Source organism: Lepus europaeus, chromosome 18 (assembly GCF_033115175.1).
Source record: "Lepus europaeus isolate LE1 chromosome 18, mLepTim1.pri, whole genome shotgun sequence".
In the NCBI taxonomy this organism is placed as follows: Eukaryota; Metazoa; Chordata; class Mammalia; order Lagomorpha; family Leporidae; genus Lepus; species Lepus europaeus.
The window spans coordinates 72,031,368-72,050,468 of record NC_084844.1 but is presented as its reverse complement, the minus strand read 5'-3'; the positions used below and the strand labels follow the sequence as shown (position 1 = coordinate 72,050,468).

The window sequence follows — 19,101 nt, the reverse complement described above, 5'->3', positions numbered from 1 at the left end:
GCAGTCCCCATGAGTCGTGGGCTGGCTACTGTGGTTCGCCGGGACCAGGAGGCCGGGGCAGGGTCGCAGCCTGGCTCCCGGTGACCCATTGCGGTCAGGGCAAGGCGGGCTCTCCAGATGTGCACGGCCTCATCGGGCAGTGGCCGCGATGGGGACATGCCTTGTGACAGCCTCATCTGCCACCTGCAGGCATGAGATCCAAGGCCAAGAAGTTTGTGGTGCTGCCCATGAGCCCAGCGCCGCCCACAGTGGAGCAGTTCCTGGAGGACGTGCACGGAGCACGGGCCAAGACCTTGTCTTCACTGCGCTGGCCCCGGAAGGTAAGGGGCTCAGGCCGGAGCAGGGCAGGAGGCAGCCCCGAGGCCCCAGGAATGGTGGCTGGGGCAGGACCATGTGTCCCATGCTGCATGGGCATGGGGCTGAGGAAGGCGTTGGCCCCATTAACGGAGGGGGAGCATGCTGCGGGACAGGGGCCGTGGTGGGGGTCGCAGGGGTCTCCGGCCTGGCCGGGGTGGAGCTAAGTGGGGTGTGCAAGGACAGGGTTCCACATGCAGGATCGGGGTGGACTCTGTGGTCTCTGTGAGGTGCTCAGCTATACTGAGCCCTGGGCCCAGACGGACCTAGAATGCCGCACCCACACTCCCTGGACAGGCCCCTTGGACCAAGGCCTGAGGATTCTATGGGAACCTACTCTTCTTTCTCTTTATTTTTTCAAAAAGACATCAGAGACAGAGGGAGATCCGTCCGCTGGTTCACTCCCCAAATGGCTGCAGCAGCCAGATCTGGGCTGACCAGGAGCCAGGAGCTCCATCTGGGTCTCCCACGCAGATGCAGGGGCCCAAGCACGTGGGGCATCCTCCACTGCTCTCCCAGGGCACAGCAAAGAGCTGGATCAGAAATAGAGCAGCCGGGACTCAAACTGGTGCCCCTATGGGATGCCAGAGTCGCAGGCGGCAGCTTTACTGTTACGCCACAGTGCTGGCCCCAGGAGCCTACTTTTTAGAATTAAGTTATACTGGGGCCCTGTGCCCGCATAGGATCCAGAGGGAGCACCTGGCTCTGGCCTGGCTCAGCCCCGGCTGATGTGGCCATTTGGGGAGTGAACCACAAATAGAGGATCTCTCCCTCCCTCCCTCCCTCCATCTCTCCCTTCCTCCCTCCCTTCCTTCCTCTTCCCTCCCTCCCTCCCTCTCTCTCTATCTCTATCTCTACTGTCAGATGAATTAAACAACCCCAGCCATACTACCATATTCCGTGCCAGGCTCTGTGTGACTCAGGGCTTCTTGGCATCGCCACAGACTGCTGCCATCAGCTGGAGGTTCTGTGGGACAGGGCGCCTGGCAGAGCCTGTGCTGAGCAGCCTTTCAGTCGCCGGCTGCCTTTTGTCTGTTGTGAGTCACCTGTAGTGAGCAGGCATCAGGCCAGGGTTCGAGGCCAGGTTCCCAGCCTTGGCCAGGGAGGAGCTGGTGGCTGTAATGCCACAGGAGTGGACCCACTCCCTCATTTCAGCAAAATGTGTTCGCTGACCAGGTGGCACCAGGCTGCCTGCTTCCTGCTGCTGTTCTGGCCCTAGACTGCATGGGAGGTCGTGGACCACATGTGTGTGTGGGGATTGTGGACCATGTGTGTCAGCACACTGCCATCCCATTGCTGCTTCTGAGGGTCACAGCCACGCTTCCCCTCAACCCCCCATGCAGTATCGCTCCAGGTGCATCTGCCTAGGAAGTGCCACAGCCCATTTGGCAAAAAAAACAAATTGCATTCCACTGCCTCGGGCTGACCTGGGCCCCTTCTTCCAGGCCTGGGTGCCAGCTGGGCTATATAGGTACCCAGGGCCAGCTCCCCACCCCCAGTGGGCCCTGTCCATCTCTCAGGCCTCCCTTGGCCCTGGCCCTCCTTGGGGATGGGGCTCTTAGAGGGGCCATGGCTGTCGTGTGGTGGGCAAAGCCGCCGCCTGTGATCCAGGCTGCTCTGTGTCCCATCCGGCTTCCTGCTGGCTGCCAGGGAGAGCAGCTGCCAGTGGCCTTGGTGTGGGCCCTGCTGTTTCCATCATTGTGGAGGAGAGCATTTCTAGAACAATGTGAGAGACGGGGATCTGGGGACCTAGAGCTCTGGGTGGGCGGCAGGGACCCCGCTATTGAGACTGGTGTGTTCCGGCTGGCGTGTGAGGTGCCAGTTCACGTGTGGTCCCCCGAGAGTGACTATGGGGCGCCTAGGCCACCAGGGTGGGCTTGTGCTGTGCAGGGGTGGGGTATGCAGGTGCCTGCGTCCCCAGGCTTGGCTCCCTCCTGCTGAGTGGCTCTGGTCTTGGGGGCTCCCTTGTGACTGATGCTCCCTCATGCTGTCCCAGACCCCCCAGGAGACCCCAGGAGGAGTGAGGACCCGGAGGCCCAGAGGGAGCGGCTGTACCAGCAGAGCCAGGCCTAAGTGGCCGCCAACACATGGCTGCAGCGGGCAGGTGAGGGGCTGAGGCAGCAGTGCCAGGGCCTGCAGTGAGCCGGCGCCAAGCTGGAGCTGGACGTCGGCCACGTGATGCGCTCAGTGCTGCCCGACGCCTCTGCCGCTACCTCCTCTGGCTGACCTGCGCCCTTCCCCACCCCCGGCACAGGCTGGACCCTGTATGGGTGCCTGAGACCACCTCCCCCCAGCAGACTCTGCCCATCTCACGGGGCCACTCTGCTCCCTTGCCTGGCGCTGGATCAGCGCACCACTCCCTGGCTGAGAGGAGGAGCCGGCAGCCCTGGTGGGGCCCCGCAGGCCTCATGCTGCCACTCCTGGGCAGGAGCCTCCCCTTCATCACTGCGGGAGAGGCTGATGTGGGGGACAGCCGAGCGTCCATGGGCTGGCAGGGCCTCTGTCCCTGGGAGGGTGTCCCTGCATCCTGGGGGGCAGGACTGAGCCCCAGGGCCACAGGAGTTTCTCTTCCACTGCCTGAGCTTCAGAGACCCCAGCCACAGCCGCTCAGACAGGGCAGAGACCCCCCAGCCCACTGGGCACTGTCAGACCTGACAGAGTCTGGCCCACAGCCAAGGACGGAGCCGGACAGAGATGTCCCAGTGGGACAGTCTTCCTGGGCCAGTAGGGACCGCTGGCCTCCCTGCTCGTGGCCGGCGTGGGAGGCCCACATCTGCCCCACTCATGCAGCAGAGGCAACTGGACAGCTCTGTTTTTTAAAGTTGTGCAACACTGATGCAGGGGATGTGGTCCTTCCGCCAGCCGGCGGCTTTACATGGGGTGCTGGTGGGTGGCGCGCTATGTACACATGGGACAGATGCTGCAGGGCGGCGTGAGGAACAGGAGGGTGGGTGGAGGGAAGGCTGCCAAGTGGCCGCTGATCCTCAGTGGCCATGCAGGCTGGCAGGGAAGCCCCCCAAGACGATACCCAAGCCCTCTTGGGCAAAGGGCGCGGGGGGCAGGGCCCTTGGCCGGGACTGGCTCATCCACTTCGCTGCCCAGGAGGGCGGCCGGGGCGCCGGTTGGGGCCGGGGCTGCTCTGGGTTCCCCAGGCTCAGGGACGTGCTTGTATTGGTCTTGGGCTGGGCCACCTCTTCCATCTGCACTGCAGCGTCGCAGGTCTTCCGCGGCGGCGGGTGGCCCCGGAGCAGCAGGGCCGAGGAGGGCAGGGTGCTGCGCAGGATGTGCGCGACGCCTCATCCCGGATGCGCCGCCACATCGTGCCTGGCGCGACCACCCTGGGCAGTGGCTGGGCCATGCTGATGTGGGGCTGGGAGGAGTAGCGCTTGAAGAGGGGTAGCGCGGGGGGGCGTGCGCACTGGAAGGCGCGACGGGCTCTTGGAGCTGCTGCGCCGGAGCGCGCACGTGCTGGGGCCGGGACCGGACCCTGGCCGGGTCGGCTGCTGCCAGGGGGCCGCCCTCAGCTCGTCGCAGCGCAAAGAACAGAGGAAGATGGCGGGGAGCGCCGGCCGGCCGCGGCGGGGCGACGCACCCTGGGAGGTGGAGGCAGAGGCGAAGGAGGCGGCGGCGGAGGACAGCTCCATGCGCCGGCAAGGCAGTAAGCCAGGCGACTTCTTGATGAAGGTCAGTTGAGCGGTCCGAGGACTCGCTGCCGCTGGAGCGGGCGGAGGCCCCACGCACCAGGCCCAGTCGGCCCCACGCGCCCCCGCCACCCCCTCGCGGCCTCTGGGGCTCGGCTCTGGGGCAGGTCTGGCCAGCGGCGGCGCCCCGCGCTTGGCCGGCCTCTGCTTGAACGGGATCTGGACAGGCGACTTCTAGGTCTTGTGCTTGGCACGCGCGGGGCTGCCAGGCCGGGCAGAGACCCTGCAGCTGGGGTGGCGGGGGGGCGACTTCCTGGGCTGAGGCTGAGAGGCGGGCGAGGTCTGGGAGGAGCTTGAAGAAGGGGTGTTGGACAGAGGAGCAGGGGGGCGTGGCGCTCCTGGGGGCGGGGGTGGCTCACCGCCGCCAGCTCGGAGATGTTGCCTGGCCTGTGCAGGCTCAGAGAGCTCTGCTTCCCGGGCGCTGGCGCCTTGCCTGCGGCTGCTGGCTGTGCCGAGCTGGGGGTCTCCGCCGCCTACCTCGGTGTGGCGCGGGGGCCAGGGACAGCTTTGGGGTGGGGCCGGGTGGCCGGGCTGGGCACGTAGATCACTGTCCGCCAGTACCTTCTGAGCAGCCCGTGGCTTCTGGGGGCCCCCAGGGGCGCGGGGCCGGCCCCTGTCCTGCGGGCCCCGGGGCTGCTCCTTGGGGGGGGGGGGTCCTTGCAGTCTAGTGGCTGAGTGGCGCGGCGCTGGAGAAGTTGACCAGCGTGCCCTCGGCCGAGTCGTCCTCCCGGGCCGGGGTGGGCAGCGCCCGGCGGCCGGGCACCTGCGCCAAGGCCACCTTGCAGAGCCGCGCGGGCAGACCGCCACCAGGCACTCGCGCAGCAGCTCCAGCTCCTGGTCCGCGGCCGTGCGGGTCCCGGAGCCTGCGGGCGCCGGCCCCTCTTGGCGTCCGGCGGCTTCTTCTCACCGGCGTTGCCCAGCACCACTGCCACCACCACAGACGCCGCAGTCTGGGCAGGAGGGCGGCAGCAGCCGCAGCTCCATGTCCTGCTGCACCTAGTGCTCGTGCAGGGCGAGCGGGCTGAGGCTGGAGGCGCAGGAGAAGTTCTCGTCCGGCTTCTCCACGGTGAAGCGGACGCTGCCAGCGTCCAGCTCGGATGGCAGGCGGCAGCGCTCGTGGCAGTGGACGATGTCCAGGAAGCGCTTCACGTAGCTCTCCCACCGCAGGCTGAACTGGCTGCTCTCGGGCTGGCCGGGCCGCGCGGCCTGCGGCGTCTTGCTGCGGCTGGGCAGCATGGTTTGCCCGGGACTGTCGGGCAGCTCGCTGGGGCTCACTGTGCCGCTGCCCAGCCCACTGCAAGGGCCGCTGGGGATGAAGCTGGCGATGGACAGGCTCTGGAAGCTGCCCAGGGAGCTCACGGAGCTGCAGCGGCTCAGCACCAGCGGTATCTCCTGCACACAGTTCTCAGAAGAGTTGGACGGCGTGACGTCCTCCACGCCCAGGCCCAGACCTCGGCCCCGCCGGGGCGCCGGGATGGCGACGGGTAGGGAGGCGGCCCCGGGCCCACGCCACGCCCCGTCAAGCTCCGCCTCTTCGGGGCCGGCCTCCTCCAGGCCCTGGAGGGAGGAGTCGCTGTCCAGGTCTCTGGCCTCGCTGGGGCCCGGGCGTCCGACCGAGGACAGCAAGCTGCAGCGGGACAGCGAGAGGGGCCCCTACTGCGCCACCAGCCTCTGCAGCGCCCTGCTGGCCGCGGCCGGCCTGGCGGCCCCCAGCTTCTCGGGCACCTGGCTCAGGCCCTCTGCCAGCAGCCAGGCCTGCTTCCGGGCCGCGGGGGGCGCCTTGGGGCCGCCGGGGGTGGGGGGCGCCTGCCCTGCCCGCGGACTCCAGCGGCAGCACGGGCTGATAGGTGGGCGACAGCTTGATGGTGCCCACGCGGGCGTCGGCGCCGGAGGCGTCCCGGGTGGGCCCTAAGCCTGGCTGCCCCTCAGGTCGAGATCGGGCCGAGCGGCCAGCGGGCAGGGCCGCTTGTGCTCCCGCGGGCAGTAGCCATCGTTGGTGCTGCCGCTGTTGAGGCTGTCGTTGGACAGGCTGGCATGGGCCGCCTTGAGCCAGAGCAGGGCGTGCACCCAGCCCCCTGCTTCCTGCCGGCCACCCTTGGGGCCGCCCCAGGGCGAGCAGGACTGCTCCTGGCCCTCCCTCGGCGCCTCCTGCCCGTGGTCCCTGGAGCTGAGGCTGAAGCTGTCATCAGACAAGGTGTGCAAGGCCAAGATGTCCTCCACCAGACAGTGGATCCGCGCCATTGCCAGCGCCAGCTTGGCTTTGGCCGCCAAGGCAGCCTCGCCGCGGGGGGCTGGCGGGGTGCGGGCCAGCGCCTGGCCCTGCGGGAAGGGGCTGCCCAGGAAGAGGGAGAGCACGGCCGGGCTGGTGGGCTCGGCGGTGGCGGTGGCTAGGGACGGCGCGTCGTCGTCGTCGAAGCAGACCGAGTCGGAGGTGTAGTCCCCCGCCAGCCCGTCCAGGTGCGGCAGGGGCGGCAGCGGCTTCTTGACTGCCGCCTGGCCCCGGGCAGGGCCTGCTTCTCCGGGTGGTTGAGCGCCTGCGCCAGGTGTTGGGCGTCGAGCTCCGCCTCCGGCGCCTGCTGCTTGCACACGTAGAGGCTGGGCACGCAGGTGCTGGGGGACACGGCCGTGGCGGCCGCCTGATGTTTGGCGGGCCGGTGGGCCAGCAGGTTGCGCAGGGCCATGGCGCTGCCCATGGCGATCATCTTGTGCCTGGAGTGCACCAGGTTGCGCAGCATGCCCACGGCGCTCAGGTCCCACAGCAGCTCCTGGTCCTGCGCGCAGCGGGTCGACAGGTTCCAGAGCGTGCCGAACGCGTTGCTCACGATGGTCAGGCTGAGTGAGGTCAGGTGCTGCAGCAGCTTCTGCAGGCAGTTGTAGTCGCGGAGCACCTGCCTGGGTGGGGGAGGTGAGGGCGGGGTCAGGTGTGGCCGGAACAGGCGGCCCCGCCCCACCCTCCCGGGATTGAGCGACCAGAGCAGACGGCCCCGCCCCGCCCCACCCTCCGGGGTTAGAAAGGCCAGAGCAGAAGGCCCCGCCCCGCCCTCAGGGGATAGGGCGTCCGTTTTGGGCATTTGGGGGCCCGGACCAGCAGGTGGGAGGGGTGGGGGGGGCCTGGACCAGCAGGTGGGAAGGGTGGTGGTGGGGTGTCTCTGCATTTCTCAAATAAATTTTAAATTAAAATTAAAAAATAATAATACTTTGCTTAGAATATTTGTATCTGTTTATGAAAGGTATACTTTTAAGAATTATTTCAATTATTCCTGGTACACTTGCATCATCATCGACGTAATGCTGATTTTCCGAAAGAAATTAAAAATATTCTCTGCTTATTTCCATTTGCATAGGTTTGGGAAACAGGTTTCCTTTTTCTTCCTTAGAAGTTTGAAATATACCTGTAAGCATGGGCCTGAAATTTTGATTGTTTAGCTTTTTTTCTTGGTTTCAGTTTTCAAAATGTGATTTAACGTACCTGGTCTATGTATAAGTTTTGCTATTTTATGTTATATTTGTGTTTTGGGAATTTGATTTTCAAAAGATGGTAGATTTTGATCTAGGTAGTCAGAATTTTACTCAAGAATTTCACACATTTCTCTGAGTAGGTTGGTAAAGACTATAGTTTCTACAAAAGAACGATTCTGTTTTAATTCCTGAAGTAGATTATTTGTGTGACTTTTACTTATGTTTCCTTAATCGCTTTTAATAATGAGCAAAGAAATGACCCAGTCATTTGGCCTCCTTTGTTTCTTGGACATGTCTGACCTGTGGAAAAAATGAAGTAATTATTGCTCATTAAGTTGTAAAGAAATGCATGGCTGAACTACAATAAATATTCATGAAATCAGATGACTGTGATGTTGATATAATGTTCTTATACTGGAAAAAAGTAATACTGTGTTTTCATGATGCGATCTGATGAGTCTTAAATGTTGATAGAAAAATGTACTATGAGAAAACTATGCATAGATTTAAATATTTTTGCAGAAATGCTTATCTTTCAATTCCATGTTCTAAAATCTTCTCAATGCGCCCTAGTTTATATATGCTAAGCAATCTCCTCTGAATCCCTCGTGGTTTTTGTACCATCCATATAGAAAGTGAGTCTTGTCTGACTTGTTTTAAGGTTGTACGTTATGATTAAAAAGAAATAAAACAGTACATTTGTAGTTGTTAAATTCTGGACTATTTCATTTTTCAAATATTTATGTATTTACTTGAAAGGCAAAGTTACAGATGGTGAGAGAGGGAGATCTTCTATCTGCTGGTTCACTCCTAAAAATGGCCACAATAGCTGGAAATGAGCAAATCTGAAGCCAGAATCCAGCAGCTTTTGGGTTTCCCTTGTGGGTACAGGGACCAAGTACTTGAGCAACCTTCCACTGCTTCCCCAGGTGCATTAGAGGGAGCTGGATCAGAGGTGGAGCATCTGGAACTCAACCCAGGATTTATATGGGATGCCAGCACTACAAGCAGCAACTTTACCCACAAAGACACTGTGCTGGCCTCAAAATTTTGGACTTTTAAGACAGAAATTTCACTGACTGGAAGCTAAAGATGTTTGTCATCAATTCTTTCAAAGGGACTTGGCACTGTATAGCAATAAACCCAGAGTACCCAACTTTACTGTTTAGATTGCCTGTCTATGCTGAGGTACATGCATTGCCAGCTGTCGCTTCATTGTGAAATTCAATTGTACTTAAAAACAAAGCAAAAGAAATACCAGCACTGTTTTACAAGCATGAAATTTAAAATAAGTGCATAAACCTTCAAATGCAACAGTCCATAGTTTTTTATGGTTTTCTGCTGTAAATTTTCAAAACATCAAAAGCCAAGAATAAAATGAGGAACAATAAGACAAAAAGAAAATACTTAGCAATACTGCTAATGACAATAATGTTAACAGTTTAGTTACATGCCCTATATCAATTGTGTTCTTTCAAATTGTGACCCAAGCACACAGACCCCATCACTACCTTAATAAACACTTAGAAATCGGGAATCTTTTGTAGAAAAGTGCTAATCTAACCCAGCCCTCATTGGAAAAGACATTTATCCTAGTAAAAGGGAAAGAAATCCAAGGCAAAACAGTCAAAATGAAGACAACTCTGATCATTGAGGTTTCAGATAGTGAAGTTTAGAGCTGTTCTCATGGGTAATCCACACATATGTAAGTATCTTTCACTTTCATTAATTTTCCAAATGAAGGCAAAATGCTGTCAATAAGCTTTTGGAAGGGCATTACAGAGTCTACTAACCAACTTTGCATGGGAGTATAATGTACACATTTCATTTCTCCAAGGTGGGACAGTGAACATATTTAACTAGCAAAAGGTCTGAATCAGGATTTCTAATACTCACTAAAAACACTTTAGAAGAAATATTTGCTTAAACTTTATTTTTAATAGCCAAGTAGTGTAAAAAGCACTACTTTGAATTCATTGCCATTCTCACAGTGTTCTAAATTCTTCACTCTGGCTCTAAAACAAAATTGCATCATAATTATTGTCAATCTCCATAATTACTCAGAATATAAGTCAATGATTCACAGAGATTTGATTAGTCATATTGATAATTTTAAAAGAATTGGAAGTAAAATACTGGGTGGGGCAGGGCAGCAGATAGCATGGTAAAAAAAAAAAAAAATTCTTAGATTGGAGCCTGCGGTGTGGTAGGTAAAGCTAATGCCTGCACCACAGCTTCCCATATGGACACCGGTTTGAGTCCCAGATGCTCCACTTCTGATCCAGCTCTGCTATGGCCTGGGAAACCAGTAGGGGATGGCCCAAGTCCCTGAGCCCCTGCACCTGCATGGGGACCAGGAAGAAGCTGCTAGTTCCTGGCCCCTGGCTTTGAATCAACACAGCTCCTCCTATTGTGGCCAATTGTGAAGTGAACCAGCTGGTGGAGGATCTCTGCTTCTCTCTGCCTGTCCTCTCTCTGTGTAACTCTGGCTTTCAAATAAATAAATAAATCTTTTAAAAATAGTCTTAAATTTGTCCTGTATATAATTCACATACACCAATAGGCATACAGGTATACCTCTAAAATAAACCTTAAAGCTACACTTTTTTATTTTCTTATATTCAATTTTTTCTATGCTTTGACTCTTTATCTTAAGGACAAATCTTTTGAAGGCATATACTCATTCTGTTACTTGTGTGTTTATTATTTATGGTTCTCACCACATTCAGAGTTTTCAGATCTCCCTTTGAGCAGTTCTTTATTGCTTTCTCATCCAAGTCAGCTGGAAACATCACTATAAGCTCCAAACTCAGTTTTTTCCCCATTTTTGTAGATGCTACGATGTGTGGGGTTTTGCTACTAATTCTTTTCTTTTTTTTAAAAAAAGAATTATTTTGACTTTCACTATTTTTGTGGTCTTTCATTTCTTAATTAATTTTTATTGCCAAATTCTATGCCATTATAAAAGATATACTGCACACTGTTTTTCTCACATATTAGTATTTGAGTTGCTTTCATATTTGGCTTTCATGAATACCACTGCAGGGAGCCTTCATGGGCATGTGGATTTTGTATCTTTTAGTGGCATACCTGGGAGACAAACTGCTGAGTCAATAAACAGTCCCATGTAGAACATGCTGAGAAACTGCCGAATTACTGTCCATAGTGTCTGCACTGTTTTACTGGAAGTTTATGAAGGCTCCATGCTCTTCATGTCCCTATCAACATTTATCTATGGCTGAATCAGTCATTTTACTGAATATGAATTGATGCCTTCCTGAAGAGTTGATTGCATTTCCGACAACTAACAGTCAGGGAGTGACATTGGTCTGGGGAGATTTCAGCTGGCTCTGGTTTTCTGCACTTTTCTCAGTGTCACAGAGTTGTTTTCTCAACAAAGGACACCTCTGGGGCTCCCAATCCCCAAAGCAGAGCCCTGGAAGCTATTTTGCAAAAAAACTCTCCTGGCCCCTGGCAACAACCTAGGCATGGCAGGAGGGGGACGCAGTTCTCCTGTGGTAGGCTGGGGGAGGGGTAGGAGGCAGTAGGAGCTGCCCTACACCATTGCCATGGCTGAGTGTGGTGGAGTGCTTGCCTCCCTGAGCTGCTATGCCCATCAGCCGGTGCCCCATGCCCCTGGGAGCTGGGATGCTCAGCCCAGTGGACAGATGAGGAAACCAAGACAGGCACCTGCCCCCCTGGCTGCCACCTGGATGGCCCTGTGGTTTTGGCCATCATGACTCAAACTCAGTCTCTCCCACCAAGTTCCTCTCCTGGGACCCCCACCACCGCTGTCCAACCACGTCATGACTGGACACCGAAGCAGCTGGCGCTGAGTGAAAGGAGACAAGACAATGCCGGCTTTGAGGATGGCAAATGATGGTAAAATGATGTGACTAAAATAAAGCAGGGGGAGAGGGGGAGAGCCCGGAAAAGGTGGCGGAGAGGGCGCAGCTGGGACCTCAGATGGGCTGGGTGGGGAAGGTATCGCTGGGCAGGTGAGGGAGGGAACCTGTGGCTGCAGGTGCCGGAGCAGCATGTGCAAAGGCCCTGGGGCGGAAGCATCTCTGTAGTGCTCACGGCTCAGCTAGGAGGCCAGAAGGCCAGAGCAAGATGAACCAGGGTAAGTGGCAGAAGGCGATATGACAATGACGGCGGTGATGAGGTCAGGGGGGCCTCAGGGCCTTTGCAGCCATTGATGGGGGTGGGGGCAGAGAGGGACATGTGCTGATCTCTTAATGGAGCCCTTCCAGTGGCTGCATGGGGCTTGATTGGCAGCTGGGAGCCTGGCAGGGGGCTCTTGTCACCTGGGAGCAAGGGGAAGGCTCACCCCAGCTGTGGGGGTCTGGAAGGGGGCCCGGAAGACAAGTGGTATGCGGGCCTGGGCGGCCCAGGTAGGAACCATGTCACCACCCACCCCTCGCTCCTGAGCCCTGAGCCGCACTCCTCCACCTCCTGTGACCCTCAGGCTCACCCCTCCCTCCATCCCCAGCTGCTGCGCCGACCTTCAACCTTCCACTGTCACTGGCCTGCAGCATGGTCCCCCCTCCCCACCCTCCCACCCTGCCACCTCCCGTGCAGCCCCCTCCCCACCAGCCCTGTGACTTCTCATCATAGCTGGGTGGCTACAGCCAGAGCACTCCCAGCCTCACCTGTGGGGGCCTGAGTGCTACCACCCTGGGGGAAATTGGGGGTGCCCCCCACAGAAGGGGGAGCAAGGCTGGCCCTCCAGCACGCCATAGCACCTGGCCCAGGGAATCTCCAAGTACCCAGCCTCACTCAGAAGGACCCTGGCGGGAAGGCATGGGTGCAGGGATGGGCCTTGGAGGAAGCTCAGGGCTCAGTGACATCACTACTCTGCCGTGACCTAGGGCAACTCCACTCACCACCCTCTGCAGCCTTGCTGGGCCCCCTCTGCCACTCGGGATTGGTAAGCCCTATTTTTGCAAGGTCTAGGAGGGTCCTGGAGGTGTGGGTTTACAATGACCTGGGACAGTGTCTCAACAGACCTCCAGCCCTTAAAGCAACAGACACAGCTGGGAGTGACAGATGGGGCTGCTGCCTCAGATCAGCCACTTCTCAGCCAAGCAACCTACAGGGAGCCCCTCCTCCAGTCACTACAGAACATAGCCCACCTCCCCCCAAGGTAGCGTCAGGTGCACCCAGTGCACAGTAGGTGCTCAGTAGTGGTGCTGGAGTGCATGGACCTCACCCTGCAGGCAGCTGGACCTGGCACCTGCACAGCCCCTGCCCCCAGCCGGGGCAGCTGTAGGCCCAAGGGGGTGTTTCTGTTTCCCATCAGTGGTGGGCTCAGCAGAGCACAGCAAAGTCCCCTGGCATGCAGACAAAGAGCTATTGTTGCCACAGATCCAAAGTCACCGCCTCTGATTGCCACTGAGCAAGCCGGCGGCATTCACCTGCTTCCCCATCCAGTTGGGTGTATTTCAAGAATGCGCTGATTAGTGCTGATTGCGCCTTGATTATGGGAGTGCACCACCCAACCCCCTCCCCAGGCTCTGCGGGGAGCTGCTCCCCCTCCTAGGAGGCCCTGGCTGTCATCCAGGGGCTGCTGGGCCAGGCTGGGGAGAGGAAGAGAGGAAAAGAGATAAGAAAACTGGGATAAAAGGTAGCAAAGCAAATTCTACAGGCTTAGCTCAGGAGTTTCCCTGGGGCCATACCGCAGTTTAGGGCCACAAAGCATGGTTGACATGGGACATGAGTCAGACTTGGAGAAGAAAGATTCATGAAGCAATAGGCAAAGAAAGAGTAAAAGATGATATAGGAATTGGTAAGAGAAGGAAACACAAGGGTTTGGGAGTTGAGGTTGTGTGATTAAAGCCAACACACACACACACACACACACCACAAAAGGCAGAAGTGAGAAAAAAGCTTACAATAGATAAAGTGAAAATCTATACCAAAGATCTATGACAACCGAAATGAATTATTTGATTTGAAATGAAAGTAAGGACAAAATGGAGCTGAGTTATATTTTATAATAGTTGCAATCTGAGAAAATAATGCTAGCACAGGTTTACATTGCATAATAGTTTGCAAGGAAAATAAAAGCCATCTGTCCTTCCACAGTACACGTCACTGAGGATGCCTGGTAGAGATGAGGTAATTCTGACAGTCAAGGGAAGGGCACTGGAAAGGCAGGTTCAGGGGACCAGCTTGCACTGGTACACAGCACAGCAGGGCACCAAACAGTACTGGGTCAGCCCAGTACAGCCTTCCAACCTCCTCAGGGGTTACACCCATGCTGCATGCACATGGAGGGATTTGAAGTCTTTTTCTGTCCCACCACGATGACAACCCTGAAGACGTCCCTGATGAATGAAGATGACTCACTGGAAGTGTTGCTAACTTGCATTTTACCAGTCAAGGAACGCTGGGGTGTGGACACCTAAAGCAGCTGTTCCTGTTGTCTGAGACATTTCAGGAACAAGACTGACCGCACCTCACTGACAGAGGAAACCGACCCATCTCAGAACTCAGAGAATCCCATGCACAAAATTCTCTTCTCCCCAAACTTCCACAAATGAGTACATCATTCCCTTTCATACAGCACAGGTCCCTGCTTTCCTAGCAGCCCTTTTAGAACCACAAGCAGCTTGGTGATTTGGAATCTGCCTTCGTTCATTTTTGATATCCTACTGTGAATGCCTGCAAAAAATGAATGCTTTGTGTGGTAATTTAAACAAACATCTTACAAAAACTAGGTGTTCCTCTGATATGAACTAAAATGAGAAATCCTGAATGATCATCATCCCCTCCTCTGAAACCCGACTATAACATCTATAATCCATGTGGCTACTAAGTAATTCATGTAACGCTTATGGCACAATTTTAGTTGTAAAAAATTCAGAAACTTCTGAAGATACATAATAGGCTTTTTTTTGGACAAGCAGAGTGGACAGTGAGAGAGAGAGACAAAGAGAAAGGTCTTCCTTTGCAGTTGCTTCACCCTCCAATGGCCGCTGGGGCCGGCGCACTGCGGCCCATGTACCGCGCTGATCCCATGGCAGGAGCCAGGTGCTTCCTCCTGGTCTCCCATGGGGTGCAGGGCCCAAGCACTTGGGCCATCCTCCACTGCACTCCTTGGCCACAGCAGAGAGCTGGACTGGAAGAGGGGCAACCGGGACAGAATCCAGTGCCCTGACCGGGACTAGAACCCGGTGTGCTGGCACCACAAGGAGGAGGATTAGCCTGTTGAGCCATGGCGCCAGTCCATAATAGTATTTTTAAAAATTTATTTATTTATTTAAAAGGCAGAGCTAGAGAGAGAGGGAGGGAGCATGAGCGAGCAAGCCAGGACGGCGCTGTGGCATAGTAGGTTAAGCCTTTGCATACATCACAGCCACCTATTTGGGCACTAGTTTGAGTCCTGGATGTTCCACTTTCAATCCAGCTCCCTACTCATGTGCTGGGAAAGCAGTAGAAAATGGCCCAAGTGCTTGGGCCCCTGCACCCGTGTGGGAGACCTAAAAGAAGGTCCTGGAACCTGGTTTCAGTCTGGCTTAGCCCTAGCCTTGGTGGCCATCCAGGGGAGTGAAGCAGCAGATGGAAGATCTCTGTCTCTATCTCTCTATCTCTCTGTCTGTAACTCTGCCTCTCAAATAAATAATCTCTTTTTTAAAAAAAGGAAAGAAAGAAAGAAAGAAAATAAAAGAAAGTGGAGCAGCTGTGATTTGAACTGGTACCATATGGGATGCCGGTGCTACAGGCAGTGGCTTAACCTGACACACTATAACGCCAGCCCCTATAATGGGCTTCTCAGATCAAGGAAACAAAAGTTATTAAAGAAACTTGGAAATCTAGAAAATTATCACTTCTAGTAATTGTGTATTTCATTTTTTAAAATTTGCTATGAAATATGACATACATAGAAGTATAAGTAAATACAGAAGTAAATGTGTGTACACATGTACACATAACAAATATTTGCTAAATGAAAGAATGATACAATGAACTCCCAAGCATCCACTACTTAGGTTCAGAAATAGAACAGTTTGAACACTAGTGAAACCCCTCAGCAGAATACATGCTTGAATCTTTCAACCCCCTGCCATCTTTGTTCACCAGTGATGTCTCCAGTCATGTCAAACTATGGATCTGCCATTCCCTACACAAACTATTTTATGACGCTTTACACTTTTATGTCTTTGCTTTAGCTATGTCCTCCCTCGAAAACACAATCACTTCCCTTTTCAGCTCCCAGAATCCTATTTGTATGTTTGTGTAAATGCCACCTCCTCTAAGAAGCCTTTCCTGACTTCAACTAAACATATGAACTCCATTCCCAGTATCTCCACTATCTCATATGATCTCCTGCTAGAGTCTTCAACTCTAAACCAGGGACAGATCGATGTCCAGCCCATCGATCATGTAGGGCCACAAAATCATTTGGTCTGGCCCTGCCAAGGCATCCACAGCTGGGGACTCAAATTTCAATAAATAGCAGTAGTAGCAGGCTAACTTTTAAGTCGATAATTGTGTATGTCTCACAAATGATATTTTAAATATTCAAATAGCCCTTGGCAGAAAACAAGCTCCCCACCCCTGCTAAATGAGGTCTTTGGGTGCTCATATCCAGAGACTGTGAGGTTTCTCGGTGGAGGGCTCTATCTTTTTCATCTTTGTCTCTTCAGCACTTAGCACAGGGTGTGCCCTAATCATTTCTCAACAACTTTGTTTGAATGTTCTTGACCTCAGACATGCTCCAAGAGGGTAGACTAAAGAATTACTGGTTTCATCAAACCCAAGATCTCTTGAAAGTGTCTGTAATTTCCAGAAATAGAGAAAGATGCAGAAAGCATTTGACAGTTGAGTTGGGTGGGATGTGTTGGTGTGACAGAACAGGCAAATAGGGAGCAGAGATGGATAAAACAGCCTTTTCTCTCCTCCCTACACAACCCCTCATCTCCACCCCTTCATAATTCATGTGTTTAGAATGGAGACTACCCAGAGATTCAGTCCCCACCACCAACCCAACCACAGATTCCTTGCTCAGAAGCAAAGAAATGTTTCTGCCTCCCTTCCACCAGCTGTGTCCTCTTGGGGTCATAATGGAAGCAGCTATTAAACTGGCCTATGCCACTAGGTCAAATTTATAAATGGCTCATCTAAGATAATGTATCAAAGCTACTCCAACCAGTTTGGCATCCACCCTACCGCATTCCAACTGACTTTGACCACAGAATGTGGCTCTGTCAAATGTGAGGTAAGAGGGTAACAGCAAGAATCAGCCTGTTCATTTTTACAAAAATTTTATTTAAGTTACACAAGTTTCATATATTTCATATATACAGATCCTACCCTACCCTCCGTCCTGCCCACTCTCCAATCCTTCTTCCTACTCCCTCTCCTATTCCAACTCTTAATTTTTACAAAGATCTATTTTCAGTTCACTTAATGATCATAAAGTTAACCCTACACTAAGCAGAAGTGTTTAAGAAATAGTATGGGCCAGCGTTGTGGCTCTCTTGGCTAATCCTCAACCTGTGGCGCCAGCACCCTGGGTTCTAGTCCCGTTTGGGGCGCCGGATTCTGTCCTGGTTGCTCCTCTTCCAGTCCAGCTCTCTGCTGTGGCCTTGGAAGGCAGGAGAGGATGGCCCAAGTGGTTGGGCCCTGCACCTGCATGGGAGACCAGGAGGAAGCATCTGGCTCCTGGCTTCGGATCAGCTCAGTGTGCCAGCCATGGTGGCCATTTGAGGGGGGTGGTGAAACAATGGAAAAAGGAAGACCTTTCTCTCTGTCTCTCTCTCACTGTCTAACTCTGCCTGTCAAAAAATTTTTTAAAAAAGAAATAGTATGAAGAAAAAATCGTATGAAAAAAAAATGTTCCTCAAGGGAAGAGACAAGGGCTATAAACAATCATTGCTGATTCCAGTTTATTTCATAAGCTTCCTAAATGCACAAAACATGGTTGACTTAGATGTTAATTTTTTTATAACTCTTCAAGTTACCTTCACAGTCTGTAATGTGAGATGTGTGGGGCTTCAAAGTAAATCAAGTTTAAGTCAGTTTTCAGCAGGCCTTGAAATTATTCTAAATTTATGAAGAAAACAAGAACTTGCAAATTAATGGATAAGTTTGCCATCACAAGAAGTAAAACTTGAATAATTTCATTTTCTCTACAAGTCTATGTGAGATGGCAGAAGTTTGGAGTGAATATTTTTAGACACTCTAGGTCTTCAATATTCCTGTGAAGACTATTTTTTGGAACTAGGTCTCATTTTAAAAGAACAGTGTTAACATGCACATTAAGAAAACTCACTATTTCCATCTACAATTAGCTGGTGCATTGGAGGATAAATTATAAAATTCTGAATCAATAAAATAATCAAGAGTAAAACATAATCACCCACAGGCCACTGCCGCTGCATCCTCAAAAGGGGCCCTCGGACTCCTCGCTGGGCCAGTGCGGCACTGGGTCATGGAGCACCGCACATCTCGGGCTGGCCCCTGAACGGCGAGCCCTTCCTGCCAGAGTTGCGGACAACTTTCCCCTGCCCTTGGGTGCCGCGGTGGCGCGGTGGCTCGGTGGCGCGGTGGCTCCTGGACAGTGCCCGCCGCAGGTTCCTGAACTCAGCGCTCCGCTCGCTGCGCCTCCGCTGGGTGCTGCGGCGGGTCGCTCCCCACTCCCCACGTGCACGTGGGGTGTCCCTGCCCTGCGTCCTGCAGGTGAGATGCCCCTGTCACACATCATGAGCCAGGATCTGGAGAAAATTGCCATGGATTACATCATGCCGTGCCTGCACGAGGTGGGCTTCTGCTACCTGGACAACTTCCTGGGCAAGGTGGTGGGCAACTGCGTGCTGGAGCGCGTGAAGCAGCTGCACTGCGAAGGGGCCCTGCGGGACGGCCAGCTGGCCGGGCCGCGCGCCCAGGTCTCACAGCGGCACCTGCGCGGCGACCAGATCACGTGGATCGGGGGCAACGAGAAGGGCTGCGAGGCCATCAGCTTCCTCCTGTCCCTCATCGACAGGCTAGTCCTGTACTGCGGAAGCCGCCTGGGCAAATACTACGTCAAGGAGAGGTCCAAGGCAATGGTGGCATGCTATCCAGGAAATGGAACAGGTTATGTTCGCCACGTGGACAATCCCAATGATGACGGCCGCTGTATCACCTGCATCTACTACCTGAACAAGAACTGGGATGCCAAGCTACATGGTGGGATCCTGAGGATATTTCCAGAAGGGAAGTCGTTCGTAGCAGATGTGGAGCCCATTTTCAATAGACTGCTGTTCTTCTGGTCGGACCGCAGGAATCCACATGAGGTGCAGCCTTCCTATGCCACCAGATACGCCATGACTGGTACTTTGATGCTGAAGAAAGAGCAGAAGCCAAAAAGAAATTCGGTAATTTAACTAGGAAGAGCGAGACTGAGCTCACTGAAGACTGACCATGCTGTGACATTCGCTGGCCTCGTTCACTTTAGTTACAGTTCCCGAATTTTCTTTAAGCATTGACACCCAAAGATGACAAGAAAGTCCCCTTGAGTGCTTGTCTCCTCATGTCCTGTCTTGTGTGTGGTACTTGGTGTTCTCTTGCCAACACTGTGTTGACCTGCAGATACTGTCTC

The 19,101-nt window shown here is 54.2% G+C and overlaps 1 protein-coding gene and 1 pseudogene across 1 annotated transcript; one reads left to right on the top strand and one right to left on the bottom strand.

Moving 5' to 3' along the window:
* Nucleotides 1–3,338: 3,338 nt before the first annotated feature.
* Nucleotides 3,339–7,126, bottom strand: LOC133746998 (adenomatous polyposis coli protein 2-like; annotated as a pseudogene).
* Nucleotides 7,127–18,131: 11,005 nt separating this feature from the next.
* Nucleotides 18,132–18,886, top strand: LOC133746594 (prolyl hydroxylase EGLN3-like). The gene has a single exon (XM_062174765.1). It carries the CDS (start codon nt 18,206–18,208, stop codon nt 18,884–18,886), a length of 681 nt encoding a protein of 226 aa, XP_062030749.1. The 5' UTR covers nt 18,132–18,205.
* The last annotated feature ends 215 nt before the right edge of the window (nt 18,887–19,101 follow it).